This window comes from Clinocottus analis, unplaced genomic scaffold (assembly GCF_023055335.1).
Source record: "Clinocottus analis isolate CAN_PGR_092001 unplaced genomic scaffold, fCliAna1.0.p SCAF_60, whole genome shotgun sequence".
In the NCBI taxonomy this organism is placed as follows: Eukaryota; Metazoa; Chordata; class Actinopteri; order Perciformes; family Cottidae; genus Clinocottus; species Clinocottus analis.
The window spans coordinates 195,745-217,386 of record NW_027176219.1 but is presented as its reverse complement, the minus strand read 5'-3'; the positions used below and the strand labels follow the sequence as shown (position 1 = coordinate 217,386).

The window sequence follows — 21,642 nt, the reverse complement described above, 5'->3', positions numbered from 1 at the left end:
TTTTTCATGCTCAAGGCAAAGGCTGACAGCAGATTTACTGCATTTTATAACACTGATGTGAAAGAATCCAATAAAAAAATCCTGACATATTTGATGTCTAGAATGAAATGAGCCAATATCTTTACATATTGCCTTTGTTTGGGAGTTCCCCCTCAGTTGGTCCCATGTTTTTTTTTATTATTCCAATATTACACCAGACAAAAGGCTTAAGGATTAATTGGAAATACTGTATCTGATCGAGGAGATCCATTAGAGGGGATTAACAGCAGCTGTTGATGCAAAAACATCACAAAACAAAATGTTTTCCAAAGAAATTCTTACACCAAGAATCCAAAGCCCCAAGGTCTTTATCCTGACTGCTCCAATAAAAACAAGGCCGGTGAGGATTTAATCTAGACATTGTGTTGGAAAGTGATGATCGTCACGATGTGGAGGTTGACCTCTGTGTGTGTGTGTGTTTGTATGTGTGTGTGTGTGTGTGTGTGTGTGTGTGTGTGTGTGTGTGTGTGTGTGTGTGTGTGTGTGTGTGTGTGGTGTTGTGGAGGCACTAATCTGGCCTTGTTCTGAAAAGAGTTTCATCCCCACTGCAGGGGGCTGTGAAGACCCAACATCCACATCCTCCCATCATCCCCAGTCACTCCCCTCATGTACCCTGTGACCTCTACCCATACCCCACCGCCTCCCCTTTCCTCCCCTCTTATTACCCTCTCTCGTCACTCCCCATCTTACAGTCTAGCGCAGCGCAGCGGTGCCCGACAACAAAGATGAAATCATCAACCCTCAAAAGTAATTTTTGGTGTCTATATGATTTTGTTGGCAAGACCCGCCCTGCAGTAGTTGATTGCTGCCATCGTAATGCTCTGGATCCCGTATAGAGAAAGTTTAAAGTTGATAAAAATATAATAACATATAATATGTTATTTTCATATGGTGTTTAGTAAGTCCATAAAAATCCATATCAACAATAAAACAATGTTTTACCAATGCAGGCTGAAAGCCATTTAACCTTAAGAACAATTCAAAATCAACAACTAAAAACGTTTTGCTATGAAAGTCTAAAATAGATAAAGTGCTTTCTCTGTTCTGTAATGTTCTGTTATGTTGTGGCCTGAGCTGGCCACAGAGAGAGGTGTGTGTGTGTGTGTGTGTGTGTGTGTGTGTGTGTGTGTGTGTGTGTGTGTGTGTGTGTGTGTGTGTGTGTGTGTGTGTGTGCGTGCGTGTGTGTGTTAGTGCGCAGGACGGGGGGGAAACACCCATCTGTCCATTTACAGCAGCACGGGAGATTTTGCTAAAGATCTAATCCATCTAATCCTCACCACTGTAGAGGATTAGAAACAGTGGGGCAAAGTGACCACTAGAGGGCAATCTAACTGATAATTACTGATGAAAAGGAAATACTTGTATTTATTACAAGGAGAGTAAACAAATGCTAACACAGAGAACTAACTAATAATTAGAATGCAGGAGAAACAAAACATAGTGGCTGTGTTTATCCACCTCTAGTAGACACTGCAAAGATATTAGGGTTTTTGTGTATACACAGACTGGAAACTCACACACACAGACGTGTATGCAATATGTCTTCTCCAGCATCATGAGAGAACTTTTCTGGATGGAGGAAACATCCCTGAGTAATCGCACATGTAAATTGCTGATTGAATCCAAGCTCTATGGCTTCGAGAGAGGCTCTACTTTACAGGACTGTCACCTTGCATCAGTGTCACCCACCTGCAGTGCTGCCACAGCAGGGACACCACACACACACACGCACGCACACACACACACACACACACACACACACACACACACACACACACACACACACACACACATACACACACACACACACACACACCTGTCATTCATGGGTTCTCTGGAAGCAAATGACAAGGTTGATCAGAGTTCCAAATGTCAGTTTAGCTGTCAAAACACGCTAAGTCCCAAAGTGGGGGTCGACCCAGAGAAGTGTCTTATTGCCTACAGGCCCATCACGACTTCACTCGCTCAAGCGGTAGTAAGTAAACGCTCTGCGCAGCAAATGCAGGCAAAGTTAGCGGCTCGTCTATGAACACAACGGAGCATTTGGCAGCCATAAAGACAGATATCTCGTCACATCAACCTTGACAACCTTGTTTTGACAGCTTAATTGATCCACTGGCCCAAAGTGGGAGAAAAAAAATCACATGTTTCTGCTTTAATTTCGAACGGGTCACAAGTTTAAATGTAAAAGCTACCCAGAGCAATAACAACATTTGAAAAGAGAAGCACTTCTTTAAACCTAACATTTGAAAAGAGAAGCTCTTCTTTAAATCTAACTTTCTGTTTTGATATATTAAATGTGAGAAACATTCTTTAAAGTCATGTAAAGAAACAGTAGACTAATTTGGTTTCTTTCTGAATAATAAAGAATGAAAAGATCAACATCACTGTCACACGTTTGTGCGTTAATTGCTGACTACCAAGCCGGAAACGCTGCCAGGAGAACTGGATGGGTAAAGCCCTTCAAACGACAAATTGTTTTCACATTTCTCTTCTCTTATTATAATGATTAAATGAGATACAATTTGTCAATAGGTGAACTTTAGAGGGGTGATTTTTAAACTTTGGACAGAAAGCCAGGCTAGCTGAGCTAGCTGGAGTCACGATTATGTGGTTAGCCTAATTCAGCACAAAGGAGCTTGTCACTGTAATAAAGTGGAAAAGGGTGAAAAAAAACAAAAAAAACTAAAGCTGACCAGTAGTGTCCCATTCATTTATTATTGACAAAACGAAAATGTCAAAACCAGTAGGAGGAGTGACATGTTTTTTTTGGATTCTAAACTATCTTAATGTTGATATTTTAACTTCAGCTGACTCGGCTATCGTGGTTCTCTGTCTAAAGCTCTGTAGTTATTAACACAGATAGATTCTCATTGTCACAGTGACGTCAAATGATGGCCGCCGTCTTTGTTTGTGGGGGAGGCAGTGTGTGTTCTCTGGCCTGTACATTGACAGTCTTAAGTGAGCTTCTTTTTTATTAATCCTTTCTGGGTAATTTCACAACCTTGAGTTACAGTTTGATTAAATAATAAAGAGGCCAACATTGCATTTGACTCTCTTGTCAAAGAGAAGAAAATTACTCTATGTCTCTCTTGATTTATTCTCTCAGTAAACATTGTAAACGTGAGTTTATGGTCTCAATGTCTAGTTTCAAATCGTCTTCAACAATGGCGTTCTTTTAGGGTGACGTCCTGACGACTATGTCCACTTCTTATCCGTAGTCTATCCTTTTGAAGCCCTTACTGGTGAAAAGAAGGCAGGATCTGAGCAAACACACGCCCTCGGCCTCGAAACGTGCCCATTTTAACATTCAATCACGACGTCCTCACACCCCTGCAAAGATTACCATTAGTTTAGTTTATAATACGACGCCCGAATGTTTAGCTTGCAGACAGCAACACGCTGCGCATAAGCCTAGTCTAAACTAACTAAAAATACACAACTCAATGTTAGCTTTCATGCACACTTGTGGCCTATCTATGATTATCCTGAAACACAAAACAGAAAATATTCAATAATTCAAATGAAATGGAAGAAAGTGGTTGAGACCATGAATGATTATGAGTAAAGTCTTCCTCTTAAAACACACACCTGGCTGTTAGAGGAGCAGCAAACCCCACATTTCATCTGTAAAACGCATATATTTAATCCTCACAGAGAGCACATGTTAATCTCACAAAGCACAGGCCAACATACCGTTACACAACAGCCTTAATCTGCTGGATTTAATAACCCCGCCATTGCTCACCACGCTCAAACGTACACCCTCACACCACACACTCACACACAATAAAAAAAGTCTTATCTGGCCTGTGCTGAATCCTGTCACACACAACGTCTGGGAGGTTTATAGCACTTTTTCAGACGCTGAGTAATAACGTTGTTTTAAATCAAATGAACTGTTCATGGGTGTTGCGTTCAAGGGTGGTGCATTCACACTACTACACTGTAAGTGTGATTAGGATCTTTCTCGCACACTTTAATACTGGTGCATTGATGCATGAGCTGCACACCACCTGTACACGAACTAAAAACATTACGAGCAACATAGGGATTCATGGTGCAATAATGGTGAGCAGTATCAGGACTCATTTACTTGGACTGTTGCTGCTAACTCGGCTCAGTCAACCTGGCATGCTGCTAATGTGGAGACGGTGCAGCTTTTTTACTTTTTCAGTTCACCTTTTCAATGCGTTCATAAGTTCCTCTTCCATTGAGCATCGATATTGGCCATCTTTTGGGAAACAGCACAGAACCAAATGAGGGACACACTCATTAAACACACACACAAAAAAGCGGATCATTGCGATATTTGGACCTTTTTTCTTATGAATAGCAGTGTAAATTTCAAATGCAGGTAAAATGCAAGATAAAGGCATTTACATTTGTTCTTTCAGTAACTACAAGAAATGCTGCCTTTATTTAGATCTAGGAAAACTAAACTGAAGCCAGATCTGTGATAAAATATTACATATACTTTAACATGCATACTTTTTTCCCTGTATGCCAAGAGGCGAAGTTCATAGGATATTGGTGAAAGCTCTGGAAAAAATGCTTAGTCCTTCTGTGCAGCGTGTAAATTCTCACAATACATCCATGATTTCCAGTTAGGCCTGACAGACTAGCTGACGGGGAGTTGGTTAAACCAGTAAAGTTTACTGGTACTTGTGAGTATAATCTATGAACAGCACAGTGAAAAACTCCACAGCAAAAAATGGTTGAAACCCCAAACGAAGACAAAACAAAGCAATGAGTTCAGAATCTACTTCACGAGAAGGCAGCATGGTAGAGGGCAGCGACCTTTAATGCAGCCTCTGTGCCAAAAGTAAGGATGATGAACTAAGAGGATCAGCGACAAGAACAACTGCTTATTCTTTTACAGGACATATTATATATATAAATACACACACATAATATGAATGTAATATGTTCTTTTTGGAGGACCCTCGAGGAAATGCACTCTGGAGGAAATGTATTATCAGGACCCATGCGCACACACAGTACAGAAAAAGGCTTTCATCATTCTATCCAGAGCTCAGATCCAGCTGAATGAACTAGAGCGGAGCAGCAAACACACACTCCAACTCAAATACACAGAAACCTCCAGACAACCGCACGGCCCATCTCCATTGAGTTATGTGTGTGTGAGCGCGTGCCACAACGCAGATGGTACAATCAACCGCTGCTGGTGTGAGTGATGCAAAACGCTGATGACGTCACACACGACCCCGGTGACGGCATCACGGAGACATCGTAAAGATGTCTGAAGACGACTGAGGGAAAAAAGAGTTTCAGCAAGAATGCAGTGATTTCTAAGAAGCAGAGGCGTGATCATCAGTTATCGATGATAAAGACAATGCTGCATGCTCTGGACTCTCAATGAGAGACGGTATGGCTCCTGCTCAACAGTGGCCATAAATACTTACAACATAATGTAAGTAAGAGAAGTTTATTATCTTTGTGTAAGCCTGTGGGAAAATCATGCGTTCATGTGTGTGTTCCTATCTGTCCAAGGTCAATCTTGCATACTACTCGACCCATCAGTTTTTGTACAGTCATACAATACATAATGGCATGGTGAAATACATGACATACATACAGTCATGAAATACATACAGCCATGTTGATTTTATGGACTTTGTTTATATTGTCATCGTCATACGGCACAGGCTCTTTATTTGCAAAAGGCTGCCCCGTCAATCCGCCAGCCTAAAGACAAGCCTTGCCTAATCAGTTGCAGACCACACTTTGATCCAGAGAAAAGGGTGATCTTGTTTTTGGACGGGCATTGAGAGATGCATTGTAATGATTCCCTAAAGTTTGTCATCTTCGCCACCCTCTTAATCGCGAGGGTGTCATGGTCCCTGCTGTGCTTCTCTCTCCCCCTGTTTTCCTGTTGCTCTCAGTTTGCCCTTTGTGGGTGTGCCTGCCTGGGCGTGGCCTTCCCGTCCTGCTGCCAATTTACAAACACACCTGCAACCCGTTTCCCTCATCAACCTCACAGTATATTACCCCAGTTCTCTCTCCACTCCTCGCCAGATCGTCAATTCCCACACCCGGAACAACTGCCACGGCCTCTTTGGATTTTAGCATTGTCTTGTGCTTGACTTGTGCTTTCTCAGCCACTCAGCTCCCTGGAACTCCCTGTAGGAATTTTCCAGCCTTCCCACTACCAGACCCCAGCCCGCAGAGGACGCCCGCAAGAGTTCTACTTCTCTCTGGCTTGGAAATAAATATCATTGTCTATCACTCCTGCTACTTGTGTTTGCTTTTGGGTCCAGTCTTGCATTACCATGACAGAACGATCTGGCCATGTGGACCCAGCAGAACCAGAGCAGGAGGCCATCTCAAAGGCGCTTTCCAGCCATGGAAATTTACTCGGACAACATCAGCAATATCTCCAGACGCTATTCGACAACAACCGGAAAATGGTGGACCAAATCGCTGAATTATCAAGTCAAGTGTCTCAGTTAACCTCTCTGTTGTCCCAATCAGCCAATCCTGCACTGCCTGGTCTCCAGCCCTCTCCAGTTCCGCCCCCAGTAGTGCCCACTTAATTTCGAGAATCCTATGTTCCGGGCCCTGAACCCTTCTCTGGAGACCTGGGTAGGTGCCGAGGTTTCATTCTTCAGTGTTCTCTGGTTTTTAGCCAACGGCCGTTGACCTTCCTCTCCGATATTTCTAAGGTGCATTATATTTTGGGACTGTTGAGAGGAAGGGCTCTAGCTTGGGCTGAAGCCGTTAATTCTAATCTGGCAGTTACTGCCCTTTCCTATGAAGACTTCATTTGCAGGATGAAGGGGGTTTTTGACCACCCGAACCACATGGGTAATGCGCCGATGCGCTTGATTAGCCTCTGCCAGGGCCCCAGAAGTGCGGCTGACTTCTCTGTCGAGTTCAGAACAATCGCAGCGGATTCCAGATGGAGCGATGAGGCATTGTGAGGGGCATTTTTGAATGGGCTCAGCGAACACCTAAGAGATGAACTGGCTTCTCGTGATGAACTTGACTTTGATTCTCTGGTTTCCCTAGCTATCAGGCTTGATAACCGCTGGCGTGAGCGACGCAAGGAGAGGGCCGGCCGTCCCAGTCACTTTTTTAAGCCTCTACACGTCACCACATGGAGCCAAGTGGGGAGTGCAACCACCACCCATGCCGGCTCCTTACTCCATGCCAGCTCATCCTCCCACGGCATCAGCCCCTGCCTTTCCCGATGAGGAGCCCATGCAGTTGGGCCGTACTCATCTTTCTCCTGCTGAACGGCAGCACAGGATGAGGGTGGGTGAGTGCCTGTACTGCGGCAAGCCTGGTCACGTCCTTTCTCTCTGTCCAGTCCACCCAAAAGACAGGGCTCGCCAGTAGTAGTGGGGGTTCTGGCGAGCTAACCCAGTTCCCCGTCCAGTTCCCCATCTAGTTCCCAGTTTAGTGCCCCCAAGCCAGACAATCCGACCTAGGTTGCTGATTTGAGCCACTCTGTGTCACCAACAACTCTCCTTGCCCCTCCCCGCCCTGGTTGACGTGTCCCTCTAGGCGGGATTCCCCTTAGAACAGTTACAGTCCCCCCTCATGGCAACTGCCTTAGATGGCAAGCCGTTTGCTCGCGTTACCCATCGTTCAGGTCCCTTGTCCTGTCTGGTAACCATTGTGAGAGTATTCGGCTCAACATAATTTCATCCCCTAACTCTCCACTAGTCCTAGGTTATCCCTGGTTAAGGTTGCATAACCCACACATTGACTGGTCAGCAGGGAGAGTGCTTAGCTGGAGCCCTTTCTGTCTCTTGGCCTGCTTGCAGTCAGCATTGCCCCCTGCCGAGGTTACCACATTACCACCAAGCCCTCAGCCCCCTGACATGTCTGCCATCCCAGCTGAGTATCACGATCTAGGGACTGTGTTCAGTAAGTACTTAGCCCTCCCGTTACCACCTCACCGCCCTTACGACTGTGCCATCGATCTTCTCCCAGGCGCTTCTCTTCCGTCTAGCCGGCTTTACAGCCTGTCGTGTCCTGAGAGAGAGAGAAGCCAAGCAGAAATACATCAAGGAGTTGTTGGCAGCCGGCACAGTCAGACCATCCTCATCCCCTGTTGGTGCTGGATTCTTTTTTGGTTCAAAGAAAGACCACTCTCTGCGACCCTGCATTGATTTTCGTGGATTAAACAAAATTACCGTAAAGAACAAGTACCCCATTACCCCTAATAAACTCTGCTTTTGAGCCCCTCCAGGGTGCCACGGGTTTCACAAAGCTGGACCTCAGGAACGCTTATCATCTGGTCCAAATCAGGGAGGAAGACGAATGGAAGACTGGCTCCAATACCCCACTCGGACATTTTGAGTATCTGGTAATGCCTTTCGGCCTTACTAACGCTCCGACTGTTTTTCAAGCCTTGGTTAACGATGTGCTCAGAGACTTTCTCCATCGTTTCGTCTTTGTGTACTTGGACGACGTCCTTATTTTCTCCAAAAACATGTCCGACCATGTCTCCCATGTCCTCCAGAGACTGTTGGAGAACCGTCTCTTCGTGAAGGCAGAGAAATGCGAGTTCCATGCTGGTTCAGTCGGCTTTCTGGGGTACATTATCGAGAGTGGGCGGGTAAGGGCCGACCCAGGAAAAATGAAGGCAGTGACAAAGTGGCCACAACCCGTCAACCGGAAGCAGCTACAGCGCTTCCTGGGCTTCGCAAATTTCTATCGGCGGTTCGTCGGGAACTACAGCAGTGTTGCAGCTCCTCTAACCAAGCTCACGTCCACCTCCATCCCCTTTGCTTGGACCCCTGAGGCAGAGTCTGCTTTCTCCGACCTAAAAAGAAGCTTCACCTCAGCTCCCATCCTGATTCAGCCAGATTCCTCTCGACAGTTCATTGTGGAGGTGGATGCTTCAGACAGTGGAGTGGGTGCAGTCCTGTTGCAACGCTCAACATCCGACCAGAAACTCCACCCCTGTGCCTTTTTTCTCTCATCGCCTATCCCCAGCTGAACGTAATTACGACGTTGGCAACAGGGAGTTACTTGCAGTCAAGCTTGCGTTGGAGTGGAGGCACTGACTGGAGGGAGTCGAGCAGCCTTTTGTGGTTTGGACCAACCATATATCCAGTCGGCCAAGCGCCTCAATTCCCGTCAAGCCCGCTGGGCATTGTTTTTTGGCCGCTTTAATTTCACCCTCACCTATTGACCCAGCTCTAGAAACACAAAGCCTGATGCTCTCTCTCTCGCCTCTATGTCTCGGTGAATTCTCCACCCAGCCAAGACTGCATCCTTCCTCCGACCTGTGTGGTAGCGGCAGTTACTTGGGAGATCAAATCCATGGTCAGGGAGGCTCAACGTACACAGCCCGACCCAGGTAACTGTCCTCCAAACTGTCTGTGTGTCCCTAACTCTGTCCGGTCTCAAGTTCTCCAGTGGGTGCACACCTCCCGCTTTGCCTGCCATCCGGGGATGAATCGTACCCTGTCCCTTGTAAAACAGCATTTCTGGTGGCCAGCCATGGAGACTGACACCCGGGCCTATGTTGCTGCGTGCACGGTCAATGCACGAGGAAAGACCTCTCATCAGCCACGAGCTGGGTTGCTACGTCCACTTCCCGTTCTGAGCCGTCCCTGGTCCCACATTGCTCTAGACTTTGTAACCGGTCTACCTCCATCTCAAGGTAACAGCATACTCACCATCGTCGACCGTTTTTCTAAAGCTGTTCATTTTGTGGCCCTCCCTAAGCTTCCCAGTGCCAGTGAGACTGCCGACGTTTAGTGAGCCATGTTTTCCGCCTCCATGGCATTCCCCTGGACATCGTCTCCGACCAGGAACCCCAGTTTGTCTCGCAGGTTTGGAGGTTATTCTGCCGTGCTCTTGGCGCAACGGTCAGCCTCTCATCTGGCTTTCATCCGCAAACCAATGGCCAGTGTGAAAGGGCTAACCAGGACCTTGAGGCTGCCCTACGATGTGTAACCGCCACTAATTCTACCACCTGGAGCTCCCAATTGGCATGGGTGGAGTACGCCCACAAGTCCTTGACTAGTGCTGCTATAGGGTTATCCCAATTTGAGTCTTCTGTGGGCTATCAGCCACCTCTGTTTCCCTCCCAGGAGTGAGAGTTGGCTGTTCCTTCAGTGCAGATGCACCTCCGCAGCTGCCATAAAGTCTGGAGAGAGACCCGCGCTGCACTACTATGCTCTGCCGACAGCAACCGGCGCATTGCTAACCGCCGCCGGACCCCAACCCCAGCATACAAACCAGGTCAGAGTGTTTGGCTTTCTTCAAAGAATATCCAGCTGAAGACCGACTCTAGGAAACTGTCACCCCGTTACATTGGTCCTTTTGTCATCGAACGAATAATCAATCCAACTGCGCTCAGGCTAAAATTACTCCGCATTATGAGGAAGATCCACCCCACGTTTCACGTCTCGCAAATAAAACCAGTTTCTTCCAGTCCCCTTAGTTTTTTAGTTAATTGGGCCTTCCTTGATCAGCAGTCAGACAGTGTTTTATGCTTAAAGTAAAATGCAAGACATGAAAGACAAATGGTAGTATTGACAGAATTTCCCATGATCCTCTCAAGTCTGTAGCTTTTTAAGAGACAATGTTTAACTGCCCTCTGCGAGGTTCACCTCACACGACACAATGATGAGCGATGCCAGCTCCATTCTGAAGTGAGCTTTATTGCACCTGTTTCTGCACCCGGCATTGATGTCACACGGCACAGATGCGCCCCGGAGAGTTTAATCCTACTTCTCTGCAGCAGGGTCAGATGTTGCAGCGCTAGTAAAGGTTGGCAGAAACAAGATTTGCCGCTGCTTTTTAAATGTAAAGACGTCATTCCATACGTTTTAAGATAAAATAAGATAATCCTTTATTAATCCCTCAGTAGGGAAAGTACAGGATTACAATTGCACTGCTCACAAGTAATAAGATAAAAGAAACAAGTAATATAAATAAACAATAGAACTGTAATAAACAGATTAAAGATTTAAGAAGAAAAAATTAGCAGTAACAAAGAAGAATATTACATTTACAGATGGAATAAAAATTTACAGATGAATCAGATATATAAAAATATACAGATGGTATGAAAAATATACAGATAGATAAACAAATTACAATAAAAAAAATTGAACAAAGTACTGAAAAATACTAGAATGAATATTGCACAAGTGCATTGATTAAAGTGATCATTGTGCTCACAAATGTTCGGCTTGTTCAGAGTGGTTTTGAGGTCTACTGGGGGCATAGCTGGTTGTGCAGCCTGACAGCAGCCGGAGGATGGACTTGCGGTTTCTCTCCCTCAGACACCGGGGATGAATCAGCCGGTGGCTAAAGGAGCTGTGCAGCACGGCCAGAGTGTCCTGCATGGGGTGGGAGGCGTGGTTCATCATGGATGATAGCTTGGTTAGCATCCTCCTGTCCCCCACCACCTCCACAGTCTCCAGAGGACGCCCCAGCACGCTTCTGGCCTTCCTCACCAGCTCTTGTTCAGTCTCTTTCTGTCAGTTGCCGAGATGCTGCTGCTCCAGAAGACCACTCTGTAAAAGATGGCTGATGCCACCACAGAGTCAAAGAAGGTCTTCAGGAGTGCTCTCTGCACCCCAAAAGACCTCAGTCTCAACCTCAGCCGTTCCTCTGCCACCATCCTAAAAAGTCCTGGTTGAGTTCTCTGTATTCTCTGTCATCATCGGCGGAGATGAGGCCGACGATTGCAGAGTCGTCAGAGAACTTTTGCAGGTGGCAGTTGGCAGAGTTGTGGCTTGTCTCTCAGCAGGCAATGATACAACATTACCTTAAAAACAACTTTATATTTTGAAGAGTAAGCTTGTGTTCATTCTCGTGTCAAAAGTTACTTGCTGTTGCATTAATATCCATTTACCCCAACTTGTATAGTATCTTACAGCAAGTGTTTTTCATTAATTCTGTTGCATAAAAAAACAACCTTGAATTACAGTTTGATTAAAAGTAGAATTTTAAAGAACACTTCAAAGAAAGGCAGATGAAAAATGTACTCTTCAGAACAATCGCTGTCGAGGCCCAGGAATTGTTTTCATCTCACCACCACATTCCTCACTCATTAAATCAGTGGCATAGATTTTACTCTATTGTTTGGAGTGTGTCTAAATGCATGAATTCATGGGCAAACAATGAAAAGCAGCTGCTAAAACACATGCTCTAAGTGTGTGTGTGTGTGTGTGTGTGTGTGTGTGTGCGTGTGTGTGTACACCGCAGGCTTTCTCCTCTTTTGGTATAGGTAATCGTTGAAGGGATAACTGCAGTTACACACACTACATAATTCTAATTCCAGGAGATGACACACACACAAAAAAGAGACAAATTTTTGGCCAATGCATGAAAAAAAGGTCTTTGCATCAACGCTGCCAATAGCCAAGTCGTGCTAAAAATTAAATATCTTGAAATTTTAATTATAATTGTATTACATGTAATTATAGCAAAATGTGATATAATTCCCATTATATCAGGACTCGTCTTAATGGCTTGAGACAACATTATTTCTCAATTTGCAGAAATAATGCCATCAGAACTGATGTTTTCTTTTACAGGAAGTAATTGAAGTTGCTTTATAGGCTCTCCAGCAAAGGTTCTATTGAATCTTCCCAAATGAGGACTTTTTCACACATCACTCTGTCTGTATGCAGTGCCATAAGAGAGAGATGACAGAAGGCAAACCAGGTGCTTCTAATTCAAAAGAATGGCCTGCAGTCGAGCAGCAAAGAAATTCAAAGCAGCTGAGCTTTATAGTCCAAGTCCAAGCCGAGCGTGCTATTTTTAAAAATGAAAGTGACCGGCGTTGTCTCACATAGCATTGCAGCTGCAAATGTGTGCTTGTGTGTTTCTCTGAGGCGGGTCCAGCCCCGTAGAGATTACCCCCGCAACCCCAGCAGCCCCCACACCGCAGGAGGGCCTTACAGGGACGGGGGATCTCAAGTGGCGAAAAAGAAAAAAAAAAGTTTTTAAGTACCACCAACCAGGGCGTTTTTCTGACGCCATCGCCCAAGAGCAAACAAGAAAAATTTGAGCTCAGTGCTAACTTGCTAGAGTGTACCGTCTCAGTTTAGTGTGTTAGCATGCTAACATTCACTATGTAGCACTTAACTCAGTACATCTGAGGCACATGGGAAAGCCGTAAAAAAAAATGTGCACAGCCACCAAAGTATTGATCAAATAAAGATTTCCAATCCGATTACGGGCTTAGTGAAAAGTCAGAGGATGGCTAAAGTAGCAATTCAAAGTTGTGCTATGACATCAACCAACCCAAAGAGCCTCGCCTTGACATAGCTACATAAAGTAAACTATAAGTACACTGAGAAGCAGCTTTTTTGTATCGCTACAATGGAATCCAAATACAGGCCTGCCTAAGGACTATTGTCCACAAAGAATAAAAAAACTGAAATCTTGTTAAATGGGTCCTAAAGTAAAACGTGATCAAACAGATCTGTCTGAGACATGAAAATATGAGAACGCATGCAGCATTGGGTGAATTGTCAGTGTAATTGGTCACTCTCACCTCCCGCTCACCTCTCTTTTGTCTCCTCCCTGCCCCCTGCTTCTATCCCTCACCCCTTCTTTACCCTCCCTCCTCCCTTCTCCTCTGCTGAGTGCTGATAACAGTTTGGTCCGGCACTGGGATGTCGATTACAGGCCCGGATGCAAGAAATAACCCGCAACACTGTTGTATCTTATTTCATCATGATTCTGGAGTTTGTTTGTGCCTTTGTGGTTTGAACTTAATAACATTTAACAACAATGTCAAAGCAGGATATCATTGTATGAATACTGTAAGAGTGTATTGAGCATCTGTATAGCACGCACACTTATTTAGTAAAACACTGAAGTGACCTCTTTATTGGCAAGAGTAACAACACATTGACAACCTTTTTTCTACCCAAAACTGCTGCCATGCATGTTGTTTGACTTTATGAACTATATAAAGCACTGTTTGTTCATTAATTTTTACATTAACGTTGTTCTTTTTATGCAAATGTTCAACATTTTAACCGAGAGCGCCCCTGCAGGAAATTAAAGCACATTATATATCCATTATGTCAAATAAACAAAATGCTGTGCAACGATAAAGGTGTACAAAAAATTCTAACGTCAAACAATAACCGACCAATCAGTGCTTTAGTCTCCTAAAAATGATGTTCTCGTGCAACAAAACGGGCCTGTCCCTTAAATTTGTAAGGAAACTTTTTTTCATGGATTGTATTTGTTTTTGATGTATCACGTCTCCCATCATAGCCCATGGAAATCTGAGTTGGGAGGTCAGGGGGGATGTTTGCAAACAAACAGGACTTTCACCTAGGAGACCGCTGTCTGTGTCTCATGTAAAACAAAAAGCAACCCTCTCAAGTGTCACGCATTGAGTTACTGTCACGCATTTCGGTCTTAAGTCACACCCTCCCGCCACACATCGTATTTCTCACGCTGCAAAAAACCTCTAGGCTATTTAATGTGCCGCAGTGCGCAAACATGACCTGGTTGTGCTGCCCTCACCATGGAGGAATCAAGCATGTCTCCCCCGAATTCCCTGGAGGTCTGCTGTGAGGTGCCACTCATCCGCTAATCAAAAAACAGAAAGGGGCTACACGAATAGCCAATCAGAAAAACGTATCTTCTGTATCTGTTGTAACTGGGTAAGATGTAATGACTGGCGGGAATGGAGCAAACGTTCTGCCGCAATTGGTTGCGAAAAAGCAAAATAACCACATGAAGTGTTGAGCAAGTAAAATCAGGCGAAAAAGCAAGTGTTTTGGTGTGAACACGGCATTAGACTCACCGTGGACATGTCGGTGTAAAACACCAAATGTCACCAAACGTTGTTATTTAAATTAAGTTATTCTTTCTAACCCAACCAAGTAGTTATGTCGCCTAAACCCTCATTGTTCCCCTGGTGGCGACACTTAGCTTTACCCGCCATGTACCACCACTACGCAAAGTGCTGTTAAGATGTCGTGGTTATTTTAAATATTTCTGCCATATCCCTGTGTCGACGACCTATGACATGTAGATATTTAGTAAATTGCGTAAAACCTTCTCAGATTTGTTTCCACAGACTTAAGTGTTTGTATCTGTGTCCTTTTAGTAAATGGCTCCATATCTATAATTATGTGTCCTGTGAATATCTTTGAAATTTCGTTTTTGAAGGTGCTATATAAATAAAATTGTACTCACTATTTGTTGTCGTTTTAGGGCAACGCGTCAGAAAATGTTCACATGATTAAATTCTTTATTTATTTGTTCTGTAGTAGGGTCACAGTATCAGTCATGATTTTATTTCAAACATTACTATTTAACATTTTAATTCAAACATTACTATCTGTACAAAATGACTAGTCCAAACATGTTGTTGGCTGCAAGGGAACAAAAAGTGTCTCACAAACCTGCCCTCTGTCCAACTTCCCTCTTAACGCTTTTTTATCCTTTGTTGTTCTGCCCATGTCTGAGTGCAATCCACATGCAAGGACACACACTGGCCATTAGAGCACAACTGGCCAGAGCAGAGTAATTGAGAGAAGATATAAAGGCGAAGTCCTAGGAGAGGCCTGGAGGCAGCCGAGCTGCTGAACTGGCCTCAGTGGAGAGGACATGTCAGCTCGGTCTGAGTCACTTCAGTGAGTCACACAGTAAAGCGTGTATACGTTGACCAAACCCTACAAAGCCCTTTCCGTTGTTTCACCTAGAGGACAGGATATATATTTTTAAACCTTTATCTCGAGTTGCATGTTTGTTTTCAACGGAGCCACAGTTCACCGAACAGTTTGCCCATTTGAGCTTCTGAAGACCGATACTGACGTTTTTGGATAGACGGTGCCTTAATCATATTCACATTGACACTGTGAATGGCAATTTTCCATCTTTGATTTATTGATTTGATAGATTTTCGTCAGGTATAATGGTGCCTAAATTCTTCACAGAATTGAGAGTTTGATCGAAAATGTATTGTCCAATATATATTTTTAACATGAACAGATTTTCCATAACAACACGCTACATTTAGTTCTTAAAGAACTGACTCTATAGAACAGAGCTGGTCAGTTGGATGTTGAAAAATAAAGTTATTAGTTTGAGATACTAAGACATTGTTTTAAAAAATTTAAATGATAATGACTTCATTTTTTCATCATGTTAGTAGAAATATATATTTATTTATTCCATAAATAAATATAAATAATGATATATTTATATATATATATATATAAATATATATACATATATATATATATGTGTGTGTATATATATATATATATATATATATATATATATATAAATATATATATATATATATATATATATATATATATATATATATATATATATATATATTATATTTGACGAGAAAAAAAAGGAGACACTCGTTGAGCAATGTGCATTTACAAGCTCACACAGGGCGTGTGGACCGACCCACAAAGTCACTTCAATCGCCTCCGCCGTGCAACGTGCAATTATGCAGCGCTTATCGGTCCTGACCAGCCCACCTGACAAGCCCAACCCCATTGGCCAACCGGTGATTTCCCCACATTAACAAGAACCACACTAAGTTATATAACATGACAAAACATCCATCCATTTTCAGACGATTATCCAGAGTCGGGTCGCGGTGGCATCAAGCCCAGCAGGCCGACCCAGGCTTCCCTCTTACCCACAACACTTTCCAGCTCAATCTGGGGAACCAAGAGGCGTTCCCAGGCCAGCAGGGAGATATATCCCTCCAGCGTGTCCTAGGTCTTCGCCGGGGCCTCCTACCAGTTGGATGCCCGAACCACCTCAGCTGACTCCTTTCGACACGACGGAGTAGAGGCTCAACTCCAAGCTCCGTCCTGATGTCCAAGCCCCTGACCCTATCTCAAAGGCTGAGCCCGGCCATTCTACAGATGAAACTCATTCTGGCCGCTTGTATCCGCGACCTTGTTCTTTCGGTTGCTACCCAGAGTTCATGATCATATAGGTGAAGGTTGGAACGTAGACCGGCCAGTAAATGGAGAGTTTTGCCTTCTGGATCAGCTCCCTCTTCACCAAGACGGACTGGTGCAGCGCCTGTTTTATTGTTGCAACCGCACCGATCCACCTTGGTTCTCCCGCTCCACCTTACCTTCACTCATGAACAAGACCCTGAGATACTTGAACTATTTCGCTTAGGGTAGGCATTTTGTCCCACCTGGAGGGAGCAATCCACCAGTTTCCGGCTGAGCGCTCAGATTTGGAGGTGCTAACTCGCATAGCTGCCACTTCACACTAACGCTGCAAAACGCCCCAGTGAATGCTTGGAGGAGGCAAACAAAACAATCAATGATAATTAAAAAAAGCATCAACACAACGCCATCATAGATAAAAAAAATAATAAAAAAAACACAAAGACTGAACTATACTGAAGAATAATAAACATTGCATTAAGTGATGCACTTCTGAACATGAACATTTGAAATAAATACACTTACTTTCCCAGAATGAGATTAAAAGATGGATATCGTAGGCCTATAAGTTACGTACAGAGCTGGAGGCAGGATAGAGTTCTAGTCTTTAGAACCAACAACACTTTCTCACACCCGACCCGGTAAAAAAAAGCACTTAGTTAGGTTCAGGAAAAGGTCATGGTTTCAGGTTACAATAAGAGTATTGTATTATTGTATTTTCATCACTTAAAATAAGAATGTCTGTTTTACTAAGTGAACTATGTGAACTAGTTGAAAATAACTCAACATTGACTTGGTTTCACAGAGGACATGAAGCGCGGTCGCCTGTGTGAAAGTCCTGCGTTTACCTTCTCGATCCGACCTCAGCTCTTGCCCTTCTTGCATGAAATCTCTTGCTCATTACACCAGGTCAGCTACTGTCAGCCGGTTTTGTCATCACACTGAGGCTCCACCTCTCTGCTATTATCAAACAATTTCCCTAGGTTTTCATCCAATGATAATCTTGGCTGAAGAATATTCCAACCAGTCCATGTCGCATGCTCCTCCACCTCTGCATTAATGTTAACTTGTGTCTTTTGTGACTGAAATGTAGCAGTACTCTACAACCATTGTAAACATACTTAGTCACTTTGTCACTCTTGAGAAAGAAAGACAATTACTGTTCCAAAAAAGGCCAAACTACTCATAACACAATCATTGTGTAATTAATAGTAATAGTAATTACATTTTGTCTTGTATATTTAGACAGACACAGATCAATACACGTCATTAAACGGTCAGTTCAAGTTAAAGTCTTCCCATAGCCGGCAGGTAATACATATTTAATCAGCTCAAAGTGCATCATAGGAGTCATATTGTCATAAAAGTCTATCAGTGCGCAATTTGAGTCCCGTCCTTTAAGATGATCCGGGTTTTTTTCAGACGTTGTTGGGAAGTTTGAACCCATCTCCTATTTGTTCCAGTAAATGTGTTAGTCTGTCCAGAAGAGCAAGAGCAGGATATCCTGACGCTTCTACACACACGCAAATATGCAACCTACAAAAAACACAATGCACCTTTCACACTGCATAGTTTCTCCATTATCCAGCAGGGCAGAATTACTTTTTTCCCCACCCTAAAACACTCAATGCCCGCTCAGTCTCGGAGGAGACACCATCCTCTATTTACACTCCAGTATAAAGACCTCACAAACCGGCCATGCTTTCTTTCTCTTACTGTCTATCTCTGTCGACAACTGTGAAAAGACCTCTGTCTCTAGGTCTTCTCAGACACGTACACATAACACAGACAGAATGAACTGTTGAGCCTGTTGGCTAAAAATACACAAGCTTCCTTTCTCTCAGAGAGATGTTTCTATCCATTGTGGAGACAAGCCCGAAAATACTCTCCACTTTATTTCACTGTTTTTTTTTTGTGTTTTTTTTTTTTTTACCAAAAAACATAGAAAAATACAAAAACATTTACGGTGAAACTCCACATGCCAAGAAAGTGTCCCATTTCCACCGACTGAGACACCATGGATTGGTTTTAATGCAATGCTTCTATCAGGTGTGGTCACTGGAAGGGGCAACCCCCATCTGTAGTGTGCAATACAAACTGTTAATGAGCAGCATGGTAAATGCTGAAAATGCAGCCAAACAATATTTTTTAACAACTTTCAGTTGCTGAGAGGAAAAACTTGTAAAAATCTTGTGTCCTTGACACAAGATTGACCTACAACCCCCGTTTGACACAAGACCTCCTCAAGAACAGGCTGATGCTAGTGGCCCAATCTCAGAAACCATTGGCTGTCTGTCTGACGACAATTTAGCCTCTGAGAGCGGCGGATGATATTTTAGGGAGGGTATCCTGACCAGGACTTCTTCTTGTGTGCACCCATCAGTTGTTTACAGTCTGATTCGTCTACCATCCACATGTTTCACAAGTATCCACCACTAGCTATTTTTGAGGCCAATCACGGTCAGACGTTAGCTGACTATGAGTTTTGGCAACTGAATCCTGTTAAAACGTGATTGGTCAATAGGAGCATACTAGCACTACAAATAAACTGCGAAGAGAAGGCTTCTGATTTCACACAAAGAAAAAGAAATATATATATATATATATATATATATATATATGTATAAATATATATATATATATATATATACATATATATATATATATATATATATATATATATATATATATATATATATATATATATATATATATATAAAGGGTGCTCTCCTTGTCTTTCTAAAGCATAGGAGCCCTTCTAGTTTCACATGACACATGCAACTGAAAGCTGATGTCTGGTGGCATCAGTGGTTGCTCATTGCCACAACTGAACATGTGCAAGAAAGCTTGTTATCACTGACGACACCAAGCAGCACTTTAAAGGAAATAAACAAAAAGTAAGGCTAAATTGAAATTGTTTTTCACAAGCACGTTGTCACGCGATCAGTACTTTTACAAGCAAAGAGACATTTAGCCAACCACAAAAAAAAAAACACTCCCTTTTTTGGTGATGCAACAACAATTCCCTTCCCAAGTTAGTTGTTCTGCTGAAGAGCTGCAAAGATGAAGCGCAGAGCAACTCAGGAGACTTCTCTCTTGACCGGATAACACCTGTGCACTTCTTGGTAGTGTGACAGAAAGCAAAAGAGAGAGAGAGAGAGAGAGAGACAGAGAGAGAGAGAGAGAGAGAGAGAGAGAGAGAGAGAGAGAGAGAGAGAGAGAGAGAGAGAGAGAGAGAGGCCTTGTTTTGGTTAATATAATGCACCAACTTAAGTCGGTAAATTGGTGCATTTATTTTATACTGCTGAATACATCTAAAAAACTTCATCATTAGATTATGAAGTCATAACTCTGAGTAGTTTGCTAGGTTGAGGAAACAGGCTTCATACAAATTACAAATCTGTATGTATTTACAAAAGACGTGTCAAATTGCTTTTGCATTCAAATGTGTATGCAGCAGCATGAATTCTTTGGATAAAATGTGTGTGTTTGTGTGTCAGTCACTCCTCACCTGGGCCATGGTGTTCAGCAGGACTTCGGCTGGCTCCGGGTCCTCAGCATGGCTTGCGTATCCTCAGGTTAGGGTCTTGTTATGATGATGTTGGGGTTTTGATGATGAGGGGGGGCGGGGTTCAGGGAGTTCACTTCACACACACACACACACACACACACACACACACACACACACACACACCTACATACACGCATGTGCGCGCTCACACACACACTCTCTCTCTCTCTCTCTCTCTCTCTCTCTCTCTCTCTCTCTCTCTCTCTCTCTCTCTCTCTCGTGTCGCTGGCGTATTACAAAACCAACACGCTGCACACACACCACCTCCTCCGCTTCTTCTTGGACAGCACCGTCCTCTGAGACGCTCACTCCTCTTCTTCTCTTTCAGTCCCCCCTTCTTTAAACACTTCCTCTTCCTCCTTTCGACTCACACTGAAGGAGAGAAAGAAGGTCAGCGGAGCTTTTATCCTTTTTTTTCTGTCCTCCACGCTGCTGCTGTCTTGCCTGCTCCTGTATCGGGCTGGTTGTAATCTGTGTGGCTCTTACCACACACTGCCTCTCCTTTTTCCTCCTCCTCCTCCTCCTCCTCCTCGTCTCTCTCTCTCTCTCTCTCTCTCTCTCTCTCTCTCTCTCTCTCTCTCTCTCTCTCTCTCTCTCTCTCTCTCTCTTTCTCTCTCAGCTGCTCTCCCCTCCTCCTTCCTCTGAAACCCTCCTGCTTTCCCCCCTCCCTCACTGTACACCGTATTAGTGAGAGACAGAGTGGAGGCAAGGAGTGGAGGGATCAGAGGGATAGAGTGTGTATGTGTGTACCATGTGACCTGATAGAGTAGTAGGATTCCCCAGCAGCTGTCGCACTCATTCCTTCATAGTGCTTCACTCTGAGCTTTATATACTTCCATTGATCTTCTATCCGTCCGCAGTCGACGTTCACCCACCATAATGAGGAAACACTTTTCGGAAATGTTTGAAAACAAAACAGACAAATTAATCACTTTTTTTTTATCACGGCAACTTACCTAATGTGTAATGTGTTTGAGAAAACCTCCACAGACGGACACAACATGGTAAAGAAACTGAAAAAGTTAGCAAATAGATGCTAAACACCCAGATAATATATTATCTGCTCAATTAATACTTACTGTCTATAACCAATTCTGTCTTATTTTGTAGCATTTTTTTTCACAC

At 43.7% G+C, this 21,642-nt stretch overlaps 1 protein-coding gene across 1 annotated transcript in view; it reads right to left on the bottom strand.

The window, feature by feature from the left end:
- Nucleotides 1–20,991, bottom strand: part of LOC137804746 (rho GTPase-activating protein 23-like) — a 77,372-nt gene extending 56,381 nt beyond the window's left edge. The window contains exon 1 of the mRNA XM_068604089.1: nt 20,458–20,991. Within this exon, the coding sequence (XP_068460190.1) occupies nt 20,458–20,466 (9 nt within the window). The 5' untranslated portion in view covers nt 20,467–20,991. The remainder of the gene's footprint in view (nt 1–20,457) is intronic.
- Nucleotides 20,992–21,642: the final 651 nt, after the last annotated feature.